Source organism: Sus scrofa, chromosome 9, assembly GCF_054392235.1.
Source record: "Sus scrofa isolate SSC_HxYL_T2T_F1_AM1 chromosome 9, Sscrofa_HxYL_maternal_Yorkshire_Landrace_v2.0, whole genome shotgun sequence".
Lineage (NCBI taxonomy): Eukaryota > Metazoa > Chordata > Mammalia > Artiodactyla > Suidae > Sus > Sus scrofa.
In genome coordinates, this window is record NC_139391.1 from 46,941,438 (window position 1) to 46,959,743 (window position 18,306).

The 18,306-nt window shown below is 54.5% G+C and overlaps 1 protein-coding gene across 1 annotated transcript in view; it reads right to left on the minus strand.

The window, feature by feature from the left end:
- Positions 1-12,630: 12,630 nt before the first annotated feature.
- NECTIN1 (nectin cell adhesion molecule 1) overlaps positions 12,631-18,306 on the minus strand; it is a 67,665-nt gene continuing 61,989 nt past the window's right edge. The window contains 1 exon segment of the mRNA NM_001001262.2: positions 12,631-16,936. Coding sequence (NP_001001262.2) covers positions 16,392-16,936 — 545 coding nt within the window. The 3' untranslated portion in view covers positions 12,631-16,391.

The window sequence follows — 18,306 nt, forward strand, 5'->3', positions numbered from 1 at the left end:
ACCTTGAACGCTCACTACATAAAGACAATCCTTTCCTTCCCCATAGAACTTCAGGGTTTACAGAGGGCTTTCACTTGCATGCTCCTATCTTTGGTGTAATCCTAAGAATTAGGCAAAGCAAGGACTGATGTCTCTAAGATGAGAAAACTGAGGGACAGGAGAGAAGTGGCTTCCCCAAAGTCACAGAGAGGGAGGTGGTGACCACACTTGCTGGAATTCACATTTTTTAGGGCCGCACCCATGGCATATGGAGGTTCCCAGGCTAGGGGTCGAATCGGAGCTGCAGCTGCTGGCCTACACCACAGCCACAGCAATGCGGGATCCAAGGTGTGTCTGTGACCTATACCAGAGCTCACGGCAATGCTGATCCTTAACCCACTGAGCGAGGCCAGGGGTCGAACATGTGTCCTCATGGATGCCAGTCAAATTCGTTTCTACCGAGCCTCGATGAGTACTCCTGGGATTCACATTTTGAGCCATGGGGCTGTGCAGTTCCCACCTAAGGGCCCCATGGTTCTTTTCTGATTCATTTGCTCCTAGGAGCCCATCCTGCCACCTGTCCCTCTGCCAGGTTGGACCACATTTACAGGGTCCTTAGGAGGTGGCAGGAGGTGATTCTGGAGCTGACAGGCCCTTAGCAGGGAGAGTGGAAGCATTGTCACAAGGACACATTAACAAGATAGACTGGGGGTGCTCTTGAGGCTTCCAGGAGGGGCTGGCTGGGGGAGGAGACTCAAAAGGCTAGAATTCTGGAAGCAAAGAGCTGGACACGCTGAGGGGCTGTGTGTCCATCCTGGGCAGGGGCCTCTGCAGGACCCCTCTCCATATGGCAAATCTCCCAAATCAAGTGTGTATTGAGAAGAACCTCAGCGCGGTCTGTAGTCATTGAAATGAGGGGATTTAGATACGACAATTCTTATATTAAAATGCCATGAAATTCAATGGCGCTTCCCTGGGTCTTGCCAAAGTGGAAGGTGCAAATCAGCTCCCCTAGAGGAGCTCTGGTTCTAAAACTGCAAAGCGGCTGAGCTCCAATACCCTGGGGTGGGGGGAACCCAGGCAATCTGGAAGACTTTGGGATCTGGCCTGTCTAGGGAGGTAGGAGGAGTGGGGTGGGGCAGCCCCATTCTGGCCAGTTCTCAGTGGCACCACACCAAGCGTCCGAGAGAAGATGTGAGTAAGTTGTTGGGCCCTCTCAAGTCGAGAGGAAAATAACCTCAAGAAAAGAAATGGGGATACCTGGACCATGGATCCTTCTTGCAAGAGACACCGGGAGAGATGAGACTTGGATTGGGGTGGGCATTTGGGTGGGGGGCACGGAGCTGGGCTGGGGGCAGTGCAGAACAGTATTTCCTGTGCTCGGGCCTGTGCCTTATGACGCTGGCCCCTCGCTGCAGCCTTCCAAGGAGGCGTCATTGTCTCCATTTTACCACATTTGCCCCAAGGCACTGAGCTGGTCAGAGACAGAGGTGGTGACGTACCTAGGCCCTATGTCTCCCAAACTGGGCCTATCCACCCATGTTTGCACATGCACCTAGCTGTTCTTTGAGGCTCCGGAGTGCTGCCTAAAAGGGACTGTGTTGTTCCGTGCATTTCATAAGTTATGATCCCCCATAAAAGTGTGACCATGGTGGCATTTTGTTTCTTTTTAATGGGAGATTTAATACAGAGCAAAGAGCGCTTGGCTTGGAGTCAGAAGGCCTGGGTCCCAGTGGCTCACCACTGTGTGACCTGGGGCCTGACATTGAACATCCCCGAGCCTTGGGTTAACCATGACCTCCCCAGCTGGCTGTGAGGACCCTGGGGTGCTGAGTTCCCTCTGGCAGCCCAAGGTGCCTGGTCTAGTCTAGCTGATTCCTGCTCCAAACATTTTCGTGGAGGTTCTCCCCCGTGCTGGGTATTCTACACTTTGCCAGATCACTTCCATTTCACAAAATCATCCCTGATACCATCTCTTCCAGGAAGTCTTTCCCCGTGAGCCCCACCTGCCTCTGATGACTCCATCTGATACCAGATGGGGTTCCCACAAGCTCAGTTGAATCCTGCCTGGGACTGTGAAACTTGGGTCAGGCCCAGGATCCCCTCGGGGGTGAGGCTGATGTGGCCCCTTCTCCTGGCTCTCTTGCCAGGGCATGGCTTTGCCCTTTCCAAGAGGATGCAGGTGGTGGGTAGGTTAGCACAGTGGTTAGAGCGTGGCCTCTGAGGCCAGACTGCCTGGGTTCAAAGCTCAACTCCCCACCAGCAAACTTTGTGACTGTGGCAATACTTTTCATTTCCCTGCTAATGACGGCAATAATAATTCTAAGTTTGAGGCAAGAGTTTGATATAATAAAGTACTTTGAACTGTGCCTGGTCCTTAGTGAGTGATATTGTCTTAGCTATTATTAAAAGATCTTGATTCACTTTGTCATTTCCAAACATCCTATAAATGTAAGCAATTCTTACTGTTCTGAGCCTTCTGGGACTCAGTTTCCCCATTCGTGGGTTGGGGAAAATGATCTTTGAGGTTGCTCTGGTTCAAACGGTCTATAATTCTGAAACTACGGGTAGATCGATGTCCTGCTTGGGGTCCGCATGGGTTGCCCTGTAGGGGCAAAAGAACAGGGCAGGGTAGCCCAGGATGCAGGCTCAGGAAGAAAGAAGCTGACACCTGGGAAGTGATGGCAGAAAGCAGGCAGATGTTGATGGACGAGCCTTCCAATCAGAGAGGCCTTGCATGCCATTTTTACTCAGAGCCTGCGGGAAGGCCAGTACCAATGAGCTCTGGGCACTGGTTCCCATGCCAGCCTGCAATGGCGCCTGAAACACCTGCATGGAAGGGACCGACACTTTTCTTTTTTAGGCTGGGCCTGTGACAGGTGGAAGTTCCCAGGCTTGGGATTGAACCCATCCCGATAGCAGCAACCCGAGCCACAGCGATGACAACACTGATCCTTAACCCACTGAGCCACCAAGGAACTCTGGGGACCTACATTTTCAATTGATCAAAACCTCAGATCTTCCTAGGGCGAACTTCTCTGGAGGAAAACCCTAGAGAATAATAGCAATTACAGTCCTTCTTGGAGGCCAGAGGGGACATGGGGAGCCCACTCCCACTGTGGTTTTCCCAGTGGGGACCCTTTCTCTGCCCAGCTCTTGTAGAGACTTGGACCTCTGCTCTGGAGCAGGGCAGATCTGTCTCTTCTCTGCAGAGGAGGGTAGGGTGGGGTGTTCTCACCAGTGAGGGGGCTGCCGTACCCTCCCCCACACCCTCAATGCTGCCAGGAGCCAGACTCCTTTGGAAACTGTCCCTGGCCACTATCACCCCGGACACCTGACCTCCGGATCAATTACAGCAGATCGAGGCATCGGAATGGGGTGTGGTGATTCATCACTGTCAAGGCAGCCTGGGGACCTGCCACCCCAGCCCCACTTTGTCTTTAGGGGTAGCCCAGGAGAAGTCACCAAGCCTCCATCTCCCAGGCTCTTAGTTCCATATGTAGAAAGTCATGGAATCAGAGAAGTGGAGGGTTTTGCTCAAGGTCATTCGGTGGGAAGTGGCGGAGAGGAAGCAGAGCTAAGCCTCCTGACTCCTAGTCCAGGCATCTTTCCAGCACGTTACCTGCCTCCTGCCTGTGGTCCAGCCTTGACCACCTGCACTTCCCTGCCAACCCATTATAGTCACCAGTGAAAAGCCCAGCTGGGTGTGGCTCACTGTCCCCTGCCCTTTCTTTGGTGAGCCCCCAGGAAATCTGTACTGCTTAGGAATCGATCGTGGGGGGGCAGAGGAGGATTTCCCAGCTAATTCCTCCCAGTGTGGTCATCATGACACTTCAACGGCTCATTGTAGCTGCAGGGCATTGCTTTGTGTTTTGTGCCAGAATTCCTATTTTCTGATGGCTGGCCCTTCCTTCCTGCTCCCCGGGACTCCTTCAGGGCACGCACCATCCTCCCTCTTGCTCCAGCTCTATCCATCCTGTCTCCACCTCCCCGGTGCCTCCTAGGCACCCAGAACAGGGACCTGTCCTCAGAGGACCACAGCATAGCTGCATGGACACTAACCCCTTCTTCCAAGGAATGCATAACATGCGTTTATAAACATTTTTTAAAAATGTAATTATAGTTGATTTATAATGTAGTATGAATTTCTGCTGCACAGCAAAGTGACCCAGCCTTACATATATACATTCCCTTTCTTATATTATCTTCCATCATGGTCTACCCCAAGAGACTGGATATAGTTCCTTGCACTGTACAGTAGGACCTCATTTCTTCTCCATTCTAAATGTAATAAATAGTCAAACATTTTTTTAAAAAGCCTAAGTACCTTTTCAAAATTCCGAATCTCTGGTAGTCATGTGAAAGTACGTGACATCCTTTGTTGCCAAGGAAATGCAAATTAAAATCACAATAAGGTAGCTCTATGCCCTTGCCAACTGGCTAAACATAGAAGGACAGATGATGCCAAGTGTGGGCAAAGAAGTGGGGGCATCAGACTCCTTATACACCTGGGGAGGCATAAGTTGGCACAACCACTTTGAAAAACTGGCTGTATCTAACAATCCTAAGTCTGCTCTTGGAAATGAGTATTAAGTACCCCAAAGTTACATATAAGAATGGTTGTAGCAACTTTTTCCACAACTGCCCCAAACTGGAAACTCTACGCATGTCCTCTGATGTCAGAATAGAGGACTACATTGTGGCACATTTACACGATGGCATATTATACAGTGAGGAAAACACGCCACATGGATACATGTCACAGGCATCATGTTGCGTGAAAGAAGCCAGACATGCAAGTTAATGCACGCTTTGTATGATTCCGTTTAAGTGAAGTTCCAGAATGGGGTGTGGCCTTTGAAGAAGCTTGAGTGAGCCTCTGAGTTTTGATCTGGGGCTGCCAGTGTGGAGGTATGAGTATGACATGAGCGCAGGCATATGGAGCTGTTCCCTTAAGATTTGACATTTTACTGTTTAATTCCTCAATAAATGTTTTTAAGTTAAATGTAACAAAGTGGGAGTTCCCGTCCTGGCTCAGTGAAAATGAATCTGACAAGCATCCATGAGGTTGCGGGTTCAATCCCTGGCCTTGCACAGTGGGTTAAGGATCTGGCATTGCCGTGAGCTGTGGTGTAAATCGCAGAGGCGGCTCAGATCCCTTGTTGCCGTGGCTGTGGCATAGGCTGGCAGCTGCAGCTCCGATTTGACCCCTCGCCTGGGAACCTCCAAATGCCTTGAGTGCGGCCCTAAAAAAAGGCAAAAACAAAAAACAAAGTAGTAAAACCTTACACAGAATCCTGACAAGTAAAACAGCAGGAAATTGAGACCCATTCTCTTGTCCTCCACCTCAGGGGGCCCTGGGGCGTTTCTGCAGATGAAACAATAGAGGGGCGTATGAGGGCCTTTGTTCTGGAGTAAACATGGCCTCATGTTCCCACGTCTGGCCCCAGTCCCCCAGCATTCAGGGGTGGCCCAGGGTAGGGATCCCCACTGAGGCCATGCTAGCAAGGGGCACACTGCAGCCCCTCCACGCCTGCGTCCCTCCCACCAGCTGTGGGTTGTGCTGTGGGGTGATGCTGTCAGAGAGGCAGAAGCTCAGGGGACGGGGCTCGCCCCGCGGGCAGGATGCCTGATGCCTGTTGTCGTTTCCACCGAAGGTTCTGTTTCCCTGCTTAGGGCAGAAGCGCAGCGGTGAAAATAATGGTAAGAGATGATACGATCCTTAAATGAGCACGCACTCTATTCCAGGCATTGTGTTAAGTACTTTACAAAGGGACCAGTCTCCTTTAATCCCCACAGCAGCCCTCTGTGGTAGGTGCCACTGTTACCTGCTGAACAGCTAACCTGCTCTCTGCAGACTATCCTTATTCATCCCAGCCGCCTACTCACATGGATCGAGAAATAAGCTCAGGGCAGGCAAGCAACTTGTCTAAGGTCCACACAGCAGGTAAGTGGTAGAACTAGGGAATGCATCCAAGTCAGAGGACCCTAAAGCCCTGCCCCTTGCCTTTTACCAGGTTTTCGATACATGTCTGGTGTGAACTAAACTGATGATAGAAGCAGCATCTAAGAAGATCACAACAGGCTGAAATGCTGACTCGCGCATTAAGATAAAGTATAGCAGAGATATGAAAATCACCACATGTAAGGGAAAAATAGCCCAACAATAAGGTGAGAGAGATCTGCTCAGAGGCAGCACGCATGAAAAGGCTCAAAGGTTTACTCATCCAGCCAGCCAGCCATGCATCCACCACCCCACTCAGAAATTTAACCGGGATGGAGCCCCCCTGTTTCCAGGCCAACACCAAGAGGTCAGCTGGCTTGGCTGCACCCCCAATGTGAGAGAGCAGGCCACGTTCAGGAAGGACCCCACCCCCCCACTGCTGCTGGTCAGATCAGTGCCAGGAAATGAGTATTTACTATCTGGTCCTCAGAATGAGAGTGAGCTGGTAATGGTTTAATTTTTTTTTAAATTTTATTTTAAGGAACGGCTGGAGAACTGGATTTTTTTTAAAAAAGGTTATTTTCAAGAGCAGTTTTAGGTTCACAGAAAAATTGAGTGAAAAATACAGAGATTTCCCATATTACCCCCCTACCCGGCCATATATATATTATATGCACAGCCTCTACTATCAGAATCCTGCACCAGAAGTATACATTTGTCTTTTTTGTTGGTGGTGGTGGTTTTTTTGTTTTGTTTTGTTTTTTTGGTGTTTGGGGGTCATACCCACTGCATATGGAAGTTCCCAGGCTGGGGATCAAATTGGAGCTAGAGCTGCCGGCCACAACCCCAGCCACAGTAACTGCAGGATCCAAGCCGTGCCTGCGATCTGCACCATAGCTCACGGCAATGCTGGATCTTTAACCCACTGAGTGAGGCCATGGATCAAACTTGGGTCCTCATGGATGCTAGTCAGATTTGTTAACCACTGAACCACGATGGGAACTCCCAGAGCTGTCTATTTGTTACAATCAAGGATCCTCTATGGATATGCTATGACCATCCAAAATCCAAAGGCAATTAGGATTTTTTCTCTTTTTCCTTTCGGTAACTGGGATTTTTGATGTGGGTTTGAGAGCTTTCCCTGTGCTGGGCATTGTGATAATGCTTCTCCATAGCTGCTGGTCATCACAGCCGAGACTTGAACCCAGGTTGGCCAGACTCCTAACTCCAGGTTCCTAACAGATGTGTTGCTGAACGGCCTGAAGACGAGGAGGGAGAAACACATGAAAAAGAGGTTCGGCCAGGAGTAACCGCCTCCAAACATCTGCAGGACGGTCCTGGGAAGGCCAGGCCATGTAGCTTCCCGGGAAAATACTGAGACCAGTGGATGGGACCTAGAGGGAGATTTTGTCTGAACAGAGAAATTGCCCCATGATGAGGGCTTAGCTCTGGAGGCAGGAGCTGCCCCTCCAGGGGCACCTGGGGTGCCAGGACATTCCTGCCCTGGGGAGGTTGGGCCACATCCCCGGAAGTCTCTTGACTCCGACTTGGAAGAGTTCAACTTGGTTCAACCTTTATGGACCGCACACTCTGCCCACCCCGGGCTAGGTGCTGGGGATGAATAAGATGGAAGCCCAGCCGACACTGGCAGGGTGGTGGTGAGGGGAGGCTTAGAGCCTCATTGGCGGGAATGAATAAGATGGGAGTCCAGCCCTTTGGGGTGGGGGTGCTCACAGCCCAGGTGCTGGGGATGAATAAACTGGCAATGCAGTCCTTGGGGGGCTTACAGCCTTGTGTTCGGTAATGTGCCTGGGGCATTACTATGTGCCACCTGCTCCCTCTGCCTCTCTCCGAGGGGCCTCCCTCATCTGCATATCAGGGCTCTAAGAGGACTGTCACTGTCCTTCATAAACTTCATTCGATTCTTCCAAGGCGACAACACTAAGGAGCAAGACCCCCATTCTTGGAGGGCTGGCAAGACTGCCTGTCCCGTCTTTGAGCTCAGAATCCCGCTTGCCTTTCTGACAGGCACCCAGCGACCAAGCACCCAGGGACGGTCTGCAACCAGAAAACCTGCTTCACTAGCCTTACAAGGTCGGCTCCATCCTGGCTCCCTCCTTGTCTCCAGGTATTGGCCTCTGTGGCAGTCACTGTCATCCGGGGGATCCTGTCTCATAGGGGATGATGATGGTAATGATGAAGATGATGGATGATTATGGTGACAACACATAGCTGATTTCGTGCCCACACTTGTACGTGCATTAACTCACCAAATCACCCAACTGCTTACCCATCTCTCAGTCTCTGTTTCCCATTTCAGGATCTGCCTCTTCCTTCAGACTGACACTTCAGGTGGCCTCTGCCTGCACACTGGGAGCCCCAAATCTGCCTGTCCCTTGGAACTTCCTGGGTAACTTGTTGAAACTATACCTGCCTGGGTACCAACCCCAGAGTTCTGACCCTCTTGGCCTGGGAGTAGGGCTTGGATATTTGATTTTTTAAATCTGCAGGTGACTGGGGAACATGTCTAGGGTTTAGCTCTGGTTCAGTGGAGCCTGTGGTGTATGTTGATGATGCCTTGGGCTGGTTCTTGAGCCAAGCAAGGCTAGTTCTCTACCCTTCCTGGCTCAAGATGAGCTTGGATGCAGCAGGGCCAGAGGTGCCAGTTTAGATGGATGAGGCTCCAGGCAATGGAGCATGGTTGCCCTCCCGCTGGGGAAGGAGTGGCTGGCAAAGGGGAGGAAGGGAAGAGGGCAGTGCCTGCAGCTTCTCATCTGGAATCGATGGGGGGGGGGTAGTGAAATGTGACTTAGCTCTGCCATTAGGCCTGTAAATGGGGGAGGAGAGAAAATGGGGTTTGGGGGCCCCACAAGCTGGTACCTATGGGGAGCCCAAGGACTGCTCCCTGGAAGTGTCAGGCCATGGGGACAGCGCAGAGGGAGGGCCAGGAGCAAGGTCTGGCAGGTGCCCCTCTTAAGCTCTCACAGAGCCTTTTCTTCCTCCACTTTTTCATCAACCCATGTGCCTCCCATTCTCTTAACAATTGCAGATACGATCTGTGACATTATGACTTATGATGGGAAGTATACATTTGCCCTTGGTCCTGCTCCTGGCACAAAGTTCCTAAAACCCTTGGAATTTCCTAAGGAATAAGTGTGATAAAGGTGTCTTGATATTCTTAAGACATCCCTTTCAACCATAGCTGAGTTTACATTAATGAGGTGACTTTTGGGAGTTCCCATCGTGGCTCAGTGGTTAACGAATCCGACTAGAAACCATGAGGTTGCGGGTTCAATCCCTGGCCTTGCTCAGTGGGTTGGGGATCCGGCGTTGTCGTGGGCTGTGGTGTAGATCGCAGACGAGGCTTGGATCCCGAGTTGCTGTGGCTCTGGTGTAGGCCTGTGGCTACAGCTCCGATTAGATCCCTAGCCTGGGTACCTCCATATGCCGCGGGAGCAGCCCTAGAAAAGGCAAGAAGACAAAAAAAAAAGAGATGACTTTTGGGAAGCCCCAAAATATGGGGGTTGGTTTCCAAGCCAACCAAGGAAGTGGTTAGAGGGTTGGAAATTTTGGCCCCACCCCTGACCTCTGGTGAGGGGAGAGGGACTGGAAACTGAGTTCAGTTACCAATGGCCAATAATTTACTTGATCATGCCTATGTGAAAAAGCCTCTATAAAGCCCCCAAAGAACAGGTTTGGAGAGCTTCTAGGTTGGTGAACACATGCAGGTGCTAGGAGAGGGCACACTCCAGAGAGGGCAGGGAAGCGCCTGGCCCTTCCTGTATACTTTGCCCCAGTGTCTCTGCCATCTGGCAGTTCCTGATTTGGATCCTTTGACAATAAACCAGTAATCTAGTGAGTAAACTGATTTCCTAAGTTCTATAAGCTGCTCTAGCGTATTACTCGAACCCAAGGAGGGGGTCATGGGAACCTCTGATTTATAGCCAGTTGTCAGAAGCACAGGTGGCAGCTGAAGTGGGAGCAGTTTTGTGGGACTGAGCCTTTCACTTTTGAACCCTGATGTCTCCAGGTACATACTGTTGAATTGGGTTGATTGCTTGGTGGTGTGGGAGAAAAACCGTATCAGAATCATACTGCTGGGAGTTCCCTTCATGGCTCAGCTGTTAACAAACACGACCAGGATCCATGAGGATGCAGGTTCGATCCCTGGCCTCACTCAGTGGGTTAAGGATCTGGCATTGCTGTGAGCTGTGGTGTAGTAGGAGATGCGGCTCAGATCCTGTGTTGCTGTGGCTGTGTAGGCTGGAGGCTACAGCTCTGATTCAACCCCTAGCCTGGGAACTTCCATATGCCACGGGTGCGGTCCTAAAAAGCAAAAAAAAAAAAAAAAAAAGAATCATAGTGCCTTTTCCAGGAAGACTTCCCTATGGACCCTGACTCTGATGGCTCCACTCAACACCACATGTGGCTCCCCAAAGCCCAGTTTATGCCCCCATGGGTGTTCACACTACTCTTGGTGGGTAGATCTAGAATCCACCCTCCCAGCCCAGAAATTAAGCTGGTGCCACCCCTTCCCCTGAATTCCTTTTGATCTATTGCTCTCAGGACATGGCTTTGCACTAGATCATGTTTAGCTGTGCTTTCTGATGATCTGGTGGCCAAATCTTAGTTTCCTTTCTGCTTCTAGCAATTTTCCATATACAAATGAGTGTGTTGGACTAAAACATTTTCTTTTAGAACTGTTATTATAAGATGTTAAATTCCAAGTTGGCCTGGAATATTCCTAACACACCTCTGGTCTGGAGAACTCCTACACATCCCTCAAGGCCCAAGGGATATGTCACCTCATCTATCAAACCTTTCGGACCTTTGCATGCAAAATGAGCCATTTCCATTCTTTGCTACCACAGCACTTTACACACAGCCAACATGGCACTGTTTTGGGGTTTGGGACCCTGGAGACTCGGGATCTTTGAGTGCAGGGATGCTGGGTGGTACTATCACAGTGTCTCACAGTGCCTGGCCCAGGGAGGACAAATGAACTGAGGGAAAAATGAATCCCTCGGTTCACCAAGTTCATTTCCTTAACCATCTGCAGGGGGAAGGGAAGGAGGATGGGAGAGAAGCCTTCATGGTACCCGGAGAGGGGCTTTGGCTGCCCAGCTGTGTCAGTTCTGGGCCCACAGTCTAACTAAGGCAACAGTGGACATGCCCCAGGGGGACCTTAGCCACTATGTGGCTTGGGTTTCCCAGCCCCTCAATGTTTGGTCCTCTGTTCTGCTGAGGATGGGGGTGGAGAGATGGGCACAGGGGTTGAGGTTTGGACACAAGTAGCCTAACTAGCAGAAAGTTCTTCCCAAGCCTAGCTCAACTAGAAAGCTAGCTGTGTCCTGGTCTGCTGGCATCCTGGGGGATGGGGCTGGGTCTGGCTCCTCCAGCCCAGAGAGGCTGCGCATAGGACTAATTGGCTTGCCCTCCTTCCTCTGCCGCAGAAAGTCTTGGCTAATTTGCCGGAACGCTCTAGTTAAATGCCAATTACGACATTCTGTCCACTGCTCTCTTGCAATATATTAATATTGTAATTAAGCATTTATTGCCTGCGCAAATTAAAAATTAACTTAAACGGACAGCCTGGAAAACTGAGGAAGTGACCGCTTAAACAACCAATTTGCATTTCATTCAAGATCTCATTCAGGTCTCAAGATCTAAACACAGTCTAGGGTGCTGGGTCTGGTCTTCCAGTGAGGGGTCCAGCCAGCTGCCAACAGCTGCTGGCTTCTCCTGCCCGCCCCAGTCCTAGGTGTGGAGGGCGTGGTCTTGACCCAGATGGGCCAGAGGGCTTTCTGCTTGGCAGCCAACTTTGCTCCCAGTATACTCATCCCTTTTTCTCAGGGGTGTATGGTGTGGATTACAGTGAAAGAAGATGCTGCCGGGGTTGGGAGGTGGTAGCTGGGAGGGGGCAGTCACCAAAGCCCCTGCTACTCCCACCCCAGGATCGATTTGTCCTGCATTCCAGCCCAGGAGATGGGAAGCAGATGGCGTTGGAGTGGGGAGGGGGGAGGTAACCAAGGAGCTAGGAGACCTTCCTTCGACTGGGGGCCCCTGGAGAAAGGGGGCGGGGTCTCTGAGAGCGCTTGCAGGGGATAGGCCGGCCAGTATTTCCCCCCTCCAAAAAAGATGAAAGGATAAAGCTCCCCCTCTTCCCTGTCCCCAGGGATCTGTCTAACACAACAGGTGTGACACTGCTGGTTTTCTTTTCCAAACAGACGTGGTGGGGGCTGGGGGGGGTGTGGCAAGAAGGAGCAGGACAGCGGGCAGTGGGGTGAGGGGAGGAATTGGAGGGGCCTGAGTAGGAGCCCTGGGGCAGGGGGACGGGGGTCTCCAGCCAGCACAGGACCCCCCCCTCCACTTGGCCCCCAGGCTCCTTATTTGTTCCTGAGCAGCCACCCCTCCCGAGGCTTCTGTCCACGGTGCTCCCACTTGTATGGAAGATGGCTCAGCCCAGGAGCTGGGTGACCACTCAGGCGGGACCCTCACACTGGCCCTTGGGGCTCCTTCGCCTGTGCGAGGGGGCTCCTCTGGGGTCCGTGTCACTTTCCCAGAACCCTGGGACCTGGGCACGGGGGCTCTCTTCCTTTCGCTAGGATGCTGGTCTCACCCCAGCTGGGCCCTGTCCCCCTTCCACGGCTGTGGGGAAGGGCTCCGCCCCTGAGGGAGATGAGAGGAGTGACACGAGGCAACCAGAGTTGTTTTAAAGACTTTATTTATAAAAAAGTACATTTTTTTTCCTCAGTACATTTTCAACCCATCATTTTTTTTATACAAGTAAAAGGGGGTGATGCAAACACCCCCTGGGTTAGAACCAGGAGAATCTGCTGGGCCGTCCCCGGGACCAAAGACGAAAACAGTGACTAAGAAACTGAAGCAAAGGTAGTGTGTCAAACTTGGGGTGGGGGGCAGCTTCTCCTGGATTTTGTTTCCATTTATACAAAAAAAGAAAACCATTTTTTTTTTTTTTTTTTCCAGCCGAGAATCCCATTCCTCACAGCAGGAGTCGGAAGAGCAGCAGCACCGGGGCGGTGGGGCGGGTGCTCCTTGGGCCTTACACTCCATCAGGCAGCAGAGATGCTGCCGAAGCCCTCGCTGCCTGGGCCACCGCACAGGGGCCAGGGTGGGTCTCCCCACGGGTGTGGGGCTGGAGGGACCCATCTGCTCCCTTCCAGGAGAGGGCTCCAGGTGGGAGAGGGCTCCTCGGAGGCCTCTGTCTGGCCCCCCAGCCTCCCCTCCTCCCAGGTGAGCTGCCCGCATCGCCTAACACAATCCCTGACTTCTCTGCTTGGATGAGGGAGAAAAAAACGTTTGCACCAGTGACTTGGGCACATAGGAGGGGGTTGGCAGAGGGAGCACGTGCCAGGGAAACAGGGCCCCTGTGAACCTCTGTGAGGACCCTGGCTCTGGGAAGTCCCTGCTTTTCCTGAAGGGCTTTCAGCAGGACCAGCCCATGCCCCTGGCATGTCTGCAGGGCTGTAAGTAGCCAGGCTTGTGCGGGGCACTGGTGCTTGGGCCTGGCCGCAGGTGTGCGTCCCCGTGCACGCGTGGGCCGGGCTGCACGTGCGTGCCTGTGTTCCCCGATTCCGTGCTGCTGCTCTTCAGAGCCTTCTGATCAAAGGGGACTCGGAGGGTTCTGTTACACATTAGAACAATATCAAAATCTTAAGGAAATAGGGATATCGGTGAAGTGGGGGGGCGGGCAAGGACAGAGGGGCAACAAGAGGCAGGATGACAACTGGGGAGGCCTTGGCACAATGAAGACCAAGTTTATTTCATTTCCAGCAAAGGCAGAAGCTCAGCTCATGCTGGGGGCTCGGAGGAGAAGCAAGATGTCCTCATCTGGCCGCTGGGCAGGACCTCCACGTTGCCAGCCGGCTGTGGCCCAGCAGTAGCACTGCCCCACAAACTTGGGCCACAGAAGACCCCGTCTCCCCACACCCAAGTGCCGACCCCCGCCTCAGGTCCACTCTCAGCCCCGGGGTAGCAGCTGCCCTGCTGATGGGGCCCTCACAAGGCAGGAGCCTTCCAAGTGGCCCATGCATGGGGCTTGAACCCCACGATTTGTGCTTTGCTGGAGGAGAGGGCATGGAGGTGTCTTAAGGGGGGGACTCAGTGCTTTGGCTAGGCCCCGGGGGCCTCCTAAGTCCATCACATAATAAAGAAGACGGGGTGGCAGTGCAGGATAAGGGACACACGAGAGGAGGAGTCCTTTCAGTCTTCAAGGGGACAGAGAATGCCTCCATCAGGCAAGCCCCTGGGATTGCCTCCTGCCTGGGGGCGGGCGAGGGGACCAAGCAGAGGGACCAGAGTGGTGTGAGGTGGGATGGGGCAGTGATGTGACATGGAAAAGGTCCTCTGCCCTGGGAGGGGGGAGGGGGGCGGACACTAACACTGCTGGGAGATGCAGCCCAGCTCCTCCATCCCCCTCTGCCCTGTGGCTAGAAAGACCCCAGAATTTTCTCCCAACTCCACCCCATCCAGTACCCCCAATGCCAAGAGAGGGGAGATCTGCCCCAGGGCTGGCATGGCTTCAGACTTCTGCTACGTGGCTACTGGGTGGTCTGGGCTGGGGCTAGGGCAGTGGGGGCTGGGAGAGGAGGGTCGCCCAGCTAGTGGGTCCAGGGTTGCCAGGGCAGAGATGGAGCTGGCTGGGGGTTCAACAGCAGCACCAGGGAGGGGAGGAGTAGGGCGGGGGCTGGGGGCTCCCTTGGGAAGCCCATGGCAGGGTAGGTTGGTGCCCGTGGGGCACAGAGTGGTCTGCCTCCCTCCCCTCAACACTTGCCATCCCACAGAGCCCCTGCACCCTGGGCTGAGTTAACCAGAATCCTAATGGGCAGGCCTGAACCTGCCTCTCCCATCCCAGGGTCTTTCCCATCTAGAGTGCTGGAGGGCTGGGGTGAGCAGATGGAGGAACTGAGGCACTTTGAGCTGGGGGAACTGAGTGAGAGCTGGGAGGGGCCTTCCTCCACAGTCCAGACGGGAAAACCATCAGTCTTGGGTGACCGACAGGCCCCCAGTGCCCCGTTCAAGAAGGGAATGGACGATTCAAAGGGAAAGCTTCTCCACGGTCCCCCCGCAGCCCCAATCCGGAATGGAGACCAGGGAGAGCTGAGCAGGATGGGAGGGTGCCGAGCAGGAGCTTCTGACTCAGGATCCCCGGCCACCTGCTCTCATCGCACTTCCCCACTTCCCGGCAGGCCTGGAACCTCTACACTGACACCGACGACCCTCCGGAGTCTCAGCGGACTCCGCCCGCTTCCCCTGTGCCAGCTTCCTTCTCCGATGCCCTTCCTGTGGACACTCCTGTGCCTGGCACTCCCGGAGGTAATTCCCTCCTGGGCTCCCAGCTCTGACTCCCAGAGAGAATCAAGAGCTGCTAGCACTTGACAGGGAAGGCAGAAATCGGAGAAACTTCCATGCTGTAAGAAGCGGTTCAGGGCCAGCCTGAGTGAGACCCGAGGGTGGAGGTGCCGAGGGGCCTCATCTCAGCTATATCCCTGGAAGCTTCGGAAGGCTGTCCCCATCCTCAGCGGGAAGGAAGGGGGAAGAGGTGGAACGGCGAGGTGACCTTGGGCAGTGTCCAGCCTGGGTAAGGCATGTGACCCCAGGGGGAGCACAGGGGTAGACACGAGTGGCGTTTATGTGCATGTAGGTGTGTGGACATGTTGGCAGAGGTACGGGAAGTCACGTGGGCCAGGTCTACCTGGTGACCCGCTCTGTGGGAGCAGGCACACCAGAACCGAGCCAACGAAACTCTGGAGGCCAGTGAGGAAAAAAAATGCAACACCAACCCTGCCAGGAAAACACGCTGCTCAAGGCCCGGGGTGGGGACCTCAACTTGATTCACTTAACAAACATGGACAACCCTGGCTGCTTTGGAAAAGCCACCCCCCCCCCACCCCCTACCTCTTGGGTGCAAAGGCTGCCTAGACTGGGGGTCCAAACTCCCACTGCGTCAGCTCATGGTGGGATTGGGGGTGGGGGTGTGCCGGGTTCCCTCTCCTGGGGAAAAAGGAGCAGCATCGGGGGTCTGGGGACGGCAGGGGTGGGGCTTTTCCTCTTGGAGCCCCTTCAGCCCTCCGCCCGCAAGGAGGGGACACACACAAATTCCAGTGTTGGGGGCGGGGGAGGGCTGGCTCCCCAAGCCCTGGGGGCACGCCCGGGTACACAAGACGAGAAAATGGGGCTCCCGCAGAGGGTGGCAGGTGGGGTCAGAGGAGAAAGGGATCAGCAACACCGAAGCCACAGTGAACACAACACCATGGGGGACGCAGGGGATGGGAGGGAACCAAGACAAAGCCTGGGCAGGCGTCCTGGGCTCCCTGGTGCCCCAGGAGCTGGGGGCCAGCTTTGGGCAGCTGGGTGAGTCTCTGGCGAGCTCCTGGAGGAGTGGGCGGTGGGGGGTGGGCAGGGGGCGTGCGGGTGGGGGCTGGGACGGAGGCTCTGGAGAGGGGGGCTACACGTACCACTCCTTCTTGGAAATGAAAGACCCGTCGTTCTGAGAAACCATGTTCTCGGCCAAGTCCAGCTGCTCAGGGTCGTACTGGTAGCCCAGAGTCCGGTCCCCGTAGCCGTCCTGACGGGCCTCTGCCTCATCCACGGTGAAGTAGGGCCGCTTGGCATCCTCGTCGTATTTGGGGTGGGGGCCACCCACCTTGCGCTCACCCCCTCCGCCCTCCTCCTCCTCTTCCTCCTCGTAGCTGCTTCCACCCAGGGGACCGGCTTTCTTCTCGTCGTCCGAGTCCTCGGGGTACTGCAGGTTCTGGGCCATGGGCGGGTGGTGCTGGGGGATGCCCGCCTTGCTGTAGCCATTGCCGTATACGTGCTTCTTGGTGCTGTAGTCACCCTTGAAGGTGTGACGGCGCCGGCGCAGTGCCACCACGATCCCGCCGACCACAAATAGCACCAGCAGGATGCTGCCCACCACGCCCCCAATGATGGCCGTGGGCACCTGCCCTGCACGCCGCCCGTGTTCGGGAGGAGACGGGGTGTAGGGGAACTCTGGGTGAGGAAAAGAGATGGAGGGGACAGTCAGTGTCTGCTCCTGAGGAGTCAGCAGGGGTGGCAGGGAGGGAAAGAGGGAGGGAGGCAGGGGAGGAAAAGCCAGGGAGTGGGCCCAGGGCCCAAGGCCAGCTCGGTTCCACAGCACCCCAGCACCACCCTCCAGCAGCCGCAGTGATGGTAGCTGGACGAGAGATGAGAGAGGCAGAGACAGTCCGGTGGTCTCAGAACCTCCGCGCTGTCTTTCTCCTTGGACGTGGTACCCGCCCACCCATGACCCAGTGTCCTCCAGAAGCCAGTAACCACCATGACACCCCGTGGAAGAGATCTGCTATTAATTTCCATCCAGCACGCGAAGAGTCAGGCTTAGAGAGGTTAAACAACTTGCCCGAGGCCACCAGCCAGAGATGCATCGTTGGTTCTCTCGCACGCAAAGTCTGTGCAAATGTCACTGCCCCTCTGCCTGACACCTGCTGGTAACTGCCCCAGCACCGTACCTTGGCTTCTGAGATTCGGATCCTGGAGCAGACTGGGTGCCCCAGGCTTGATGTCATCTGGTCCCAGGGTGCAGGGAAGAGGATGACCTGGGCTCCCAGGTGCTGGCCCTGTAGATGCCCCATAACTGCCAGAAACCCGGGGTTGTGGTTCTTGGCTGTGGCCTGACCCAGCGGGGCTAAGTGGGGGCGGGGTGTGCAGCCGACCCAGGCTATGAGCATAAGATGCTCAATGTGGCCCCATCGAAAGTGGGTATGGGAGCATGTGAGCAGCAAAGATGACAAGTATCCACAAGAGAGCACGCTTGCGGGCACACGCCCTCATTGTCACCACCAGCCCACACATCTGAGGTAAGGAACGTGTGTGCAAACATGTGCCCACTGAGAACAGAGTAGAAACAAGAAGCCAGAGGAGGGAAAAGAGAAAGGAGGCGGGTGGGCAGGCAGAGAAGGTGACTGCTGGGGGACTGGGCCAGAGGCCACAGGGGTCCCCAGGTGAGGCCGAGGGAGGCGGTTCCCAGCGCCACCACAGGGTGGCACCGGAGACCGCAGCTGGCCTTGGACAGCAGGCGCCGGTAGACAGGTCCAGGGCAGGCCTGGAAGGCTGACCTCGGCTGCTCTCAGCCCTCCTCTCTTCAGGCCAAGGGAGAGGGTCGATTTGGGCCCAGGTTCTGGCCTCTGGGAATTGGTTTCTGCCAGCTCACTCCCTGATTCAGCATCACTCACTCCATGGGAATCCTGTTCTTCCTATGAGACCAGTCCCTCCTCCCAGAGGTGGAGCCTGTCTTGTGTGTGAGCCGGTGGGGGGCGGCGGGGGGGGGGGAAACAGCAGGGCGGGAGGGTGCTGTCTGCAGGGCTGGGGGTGGGGTGGGTAAA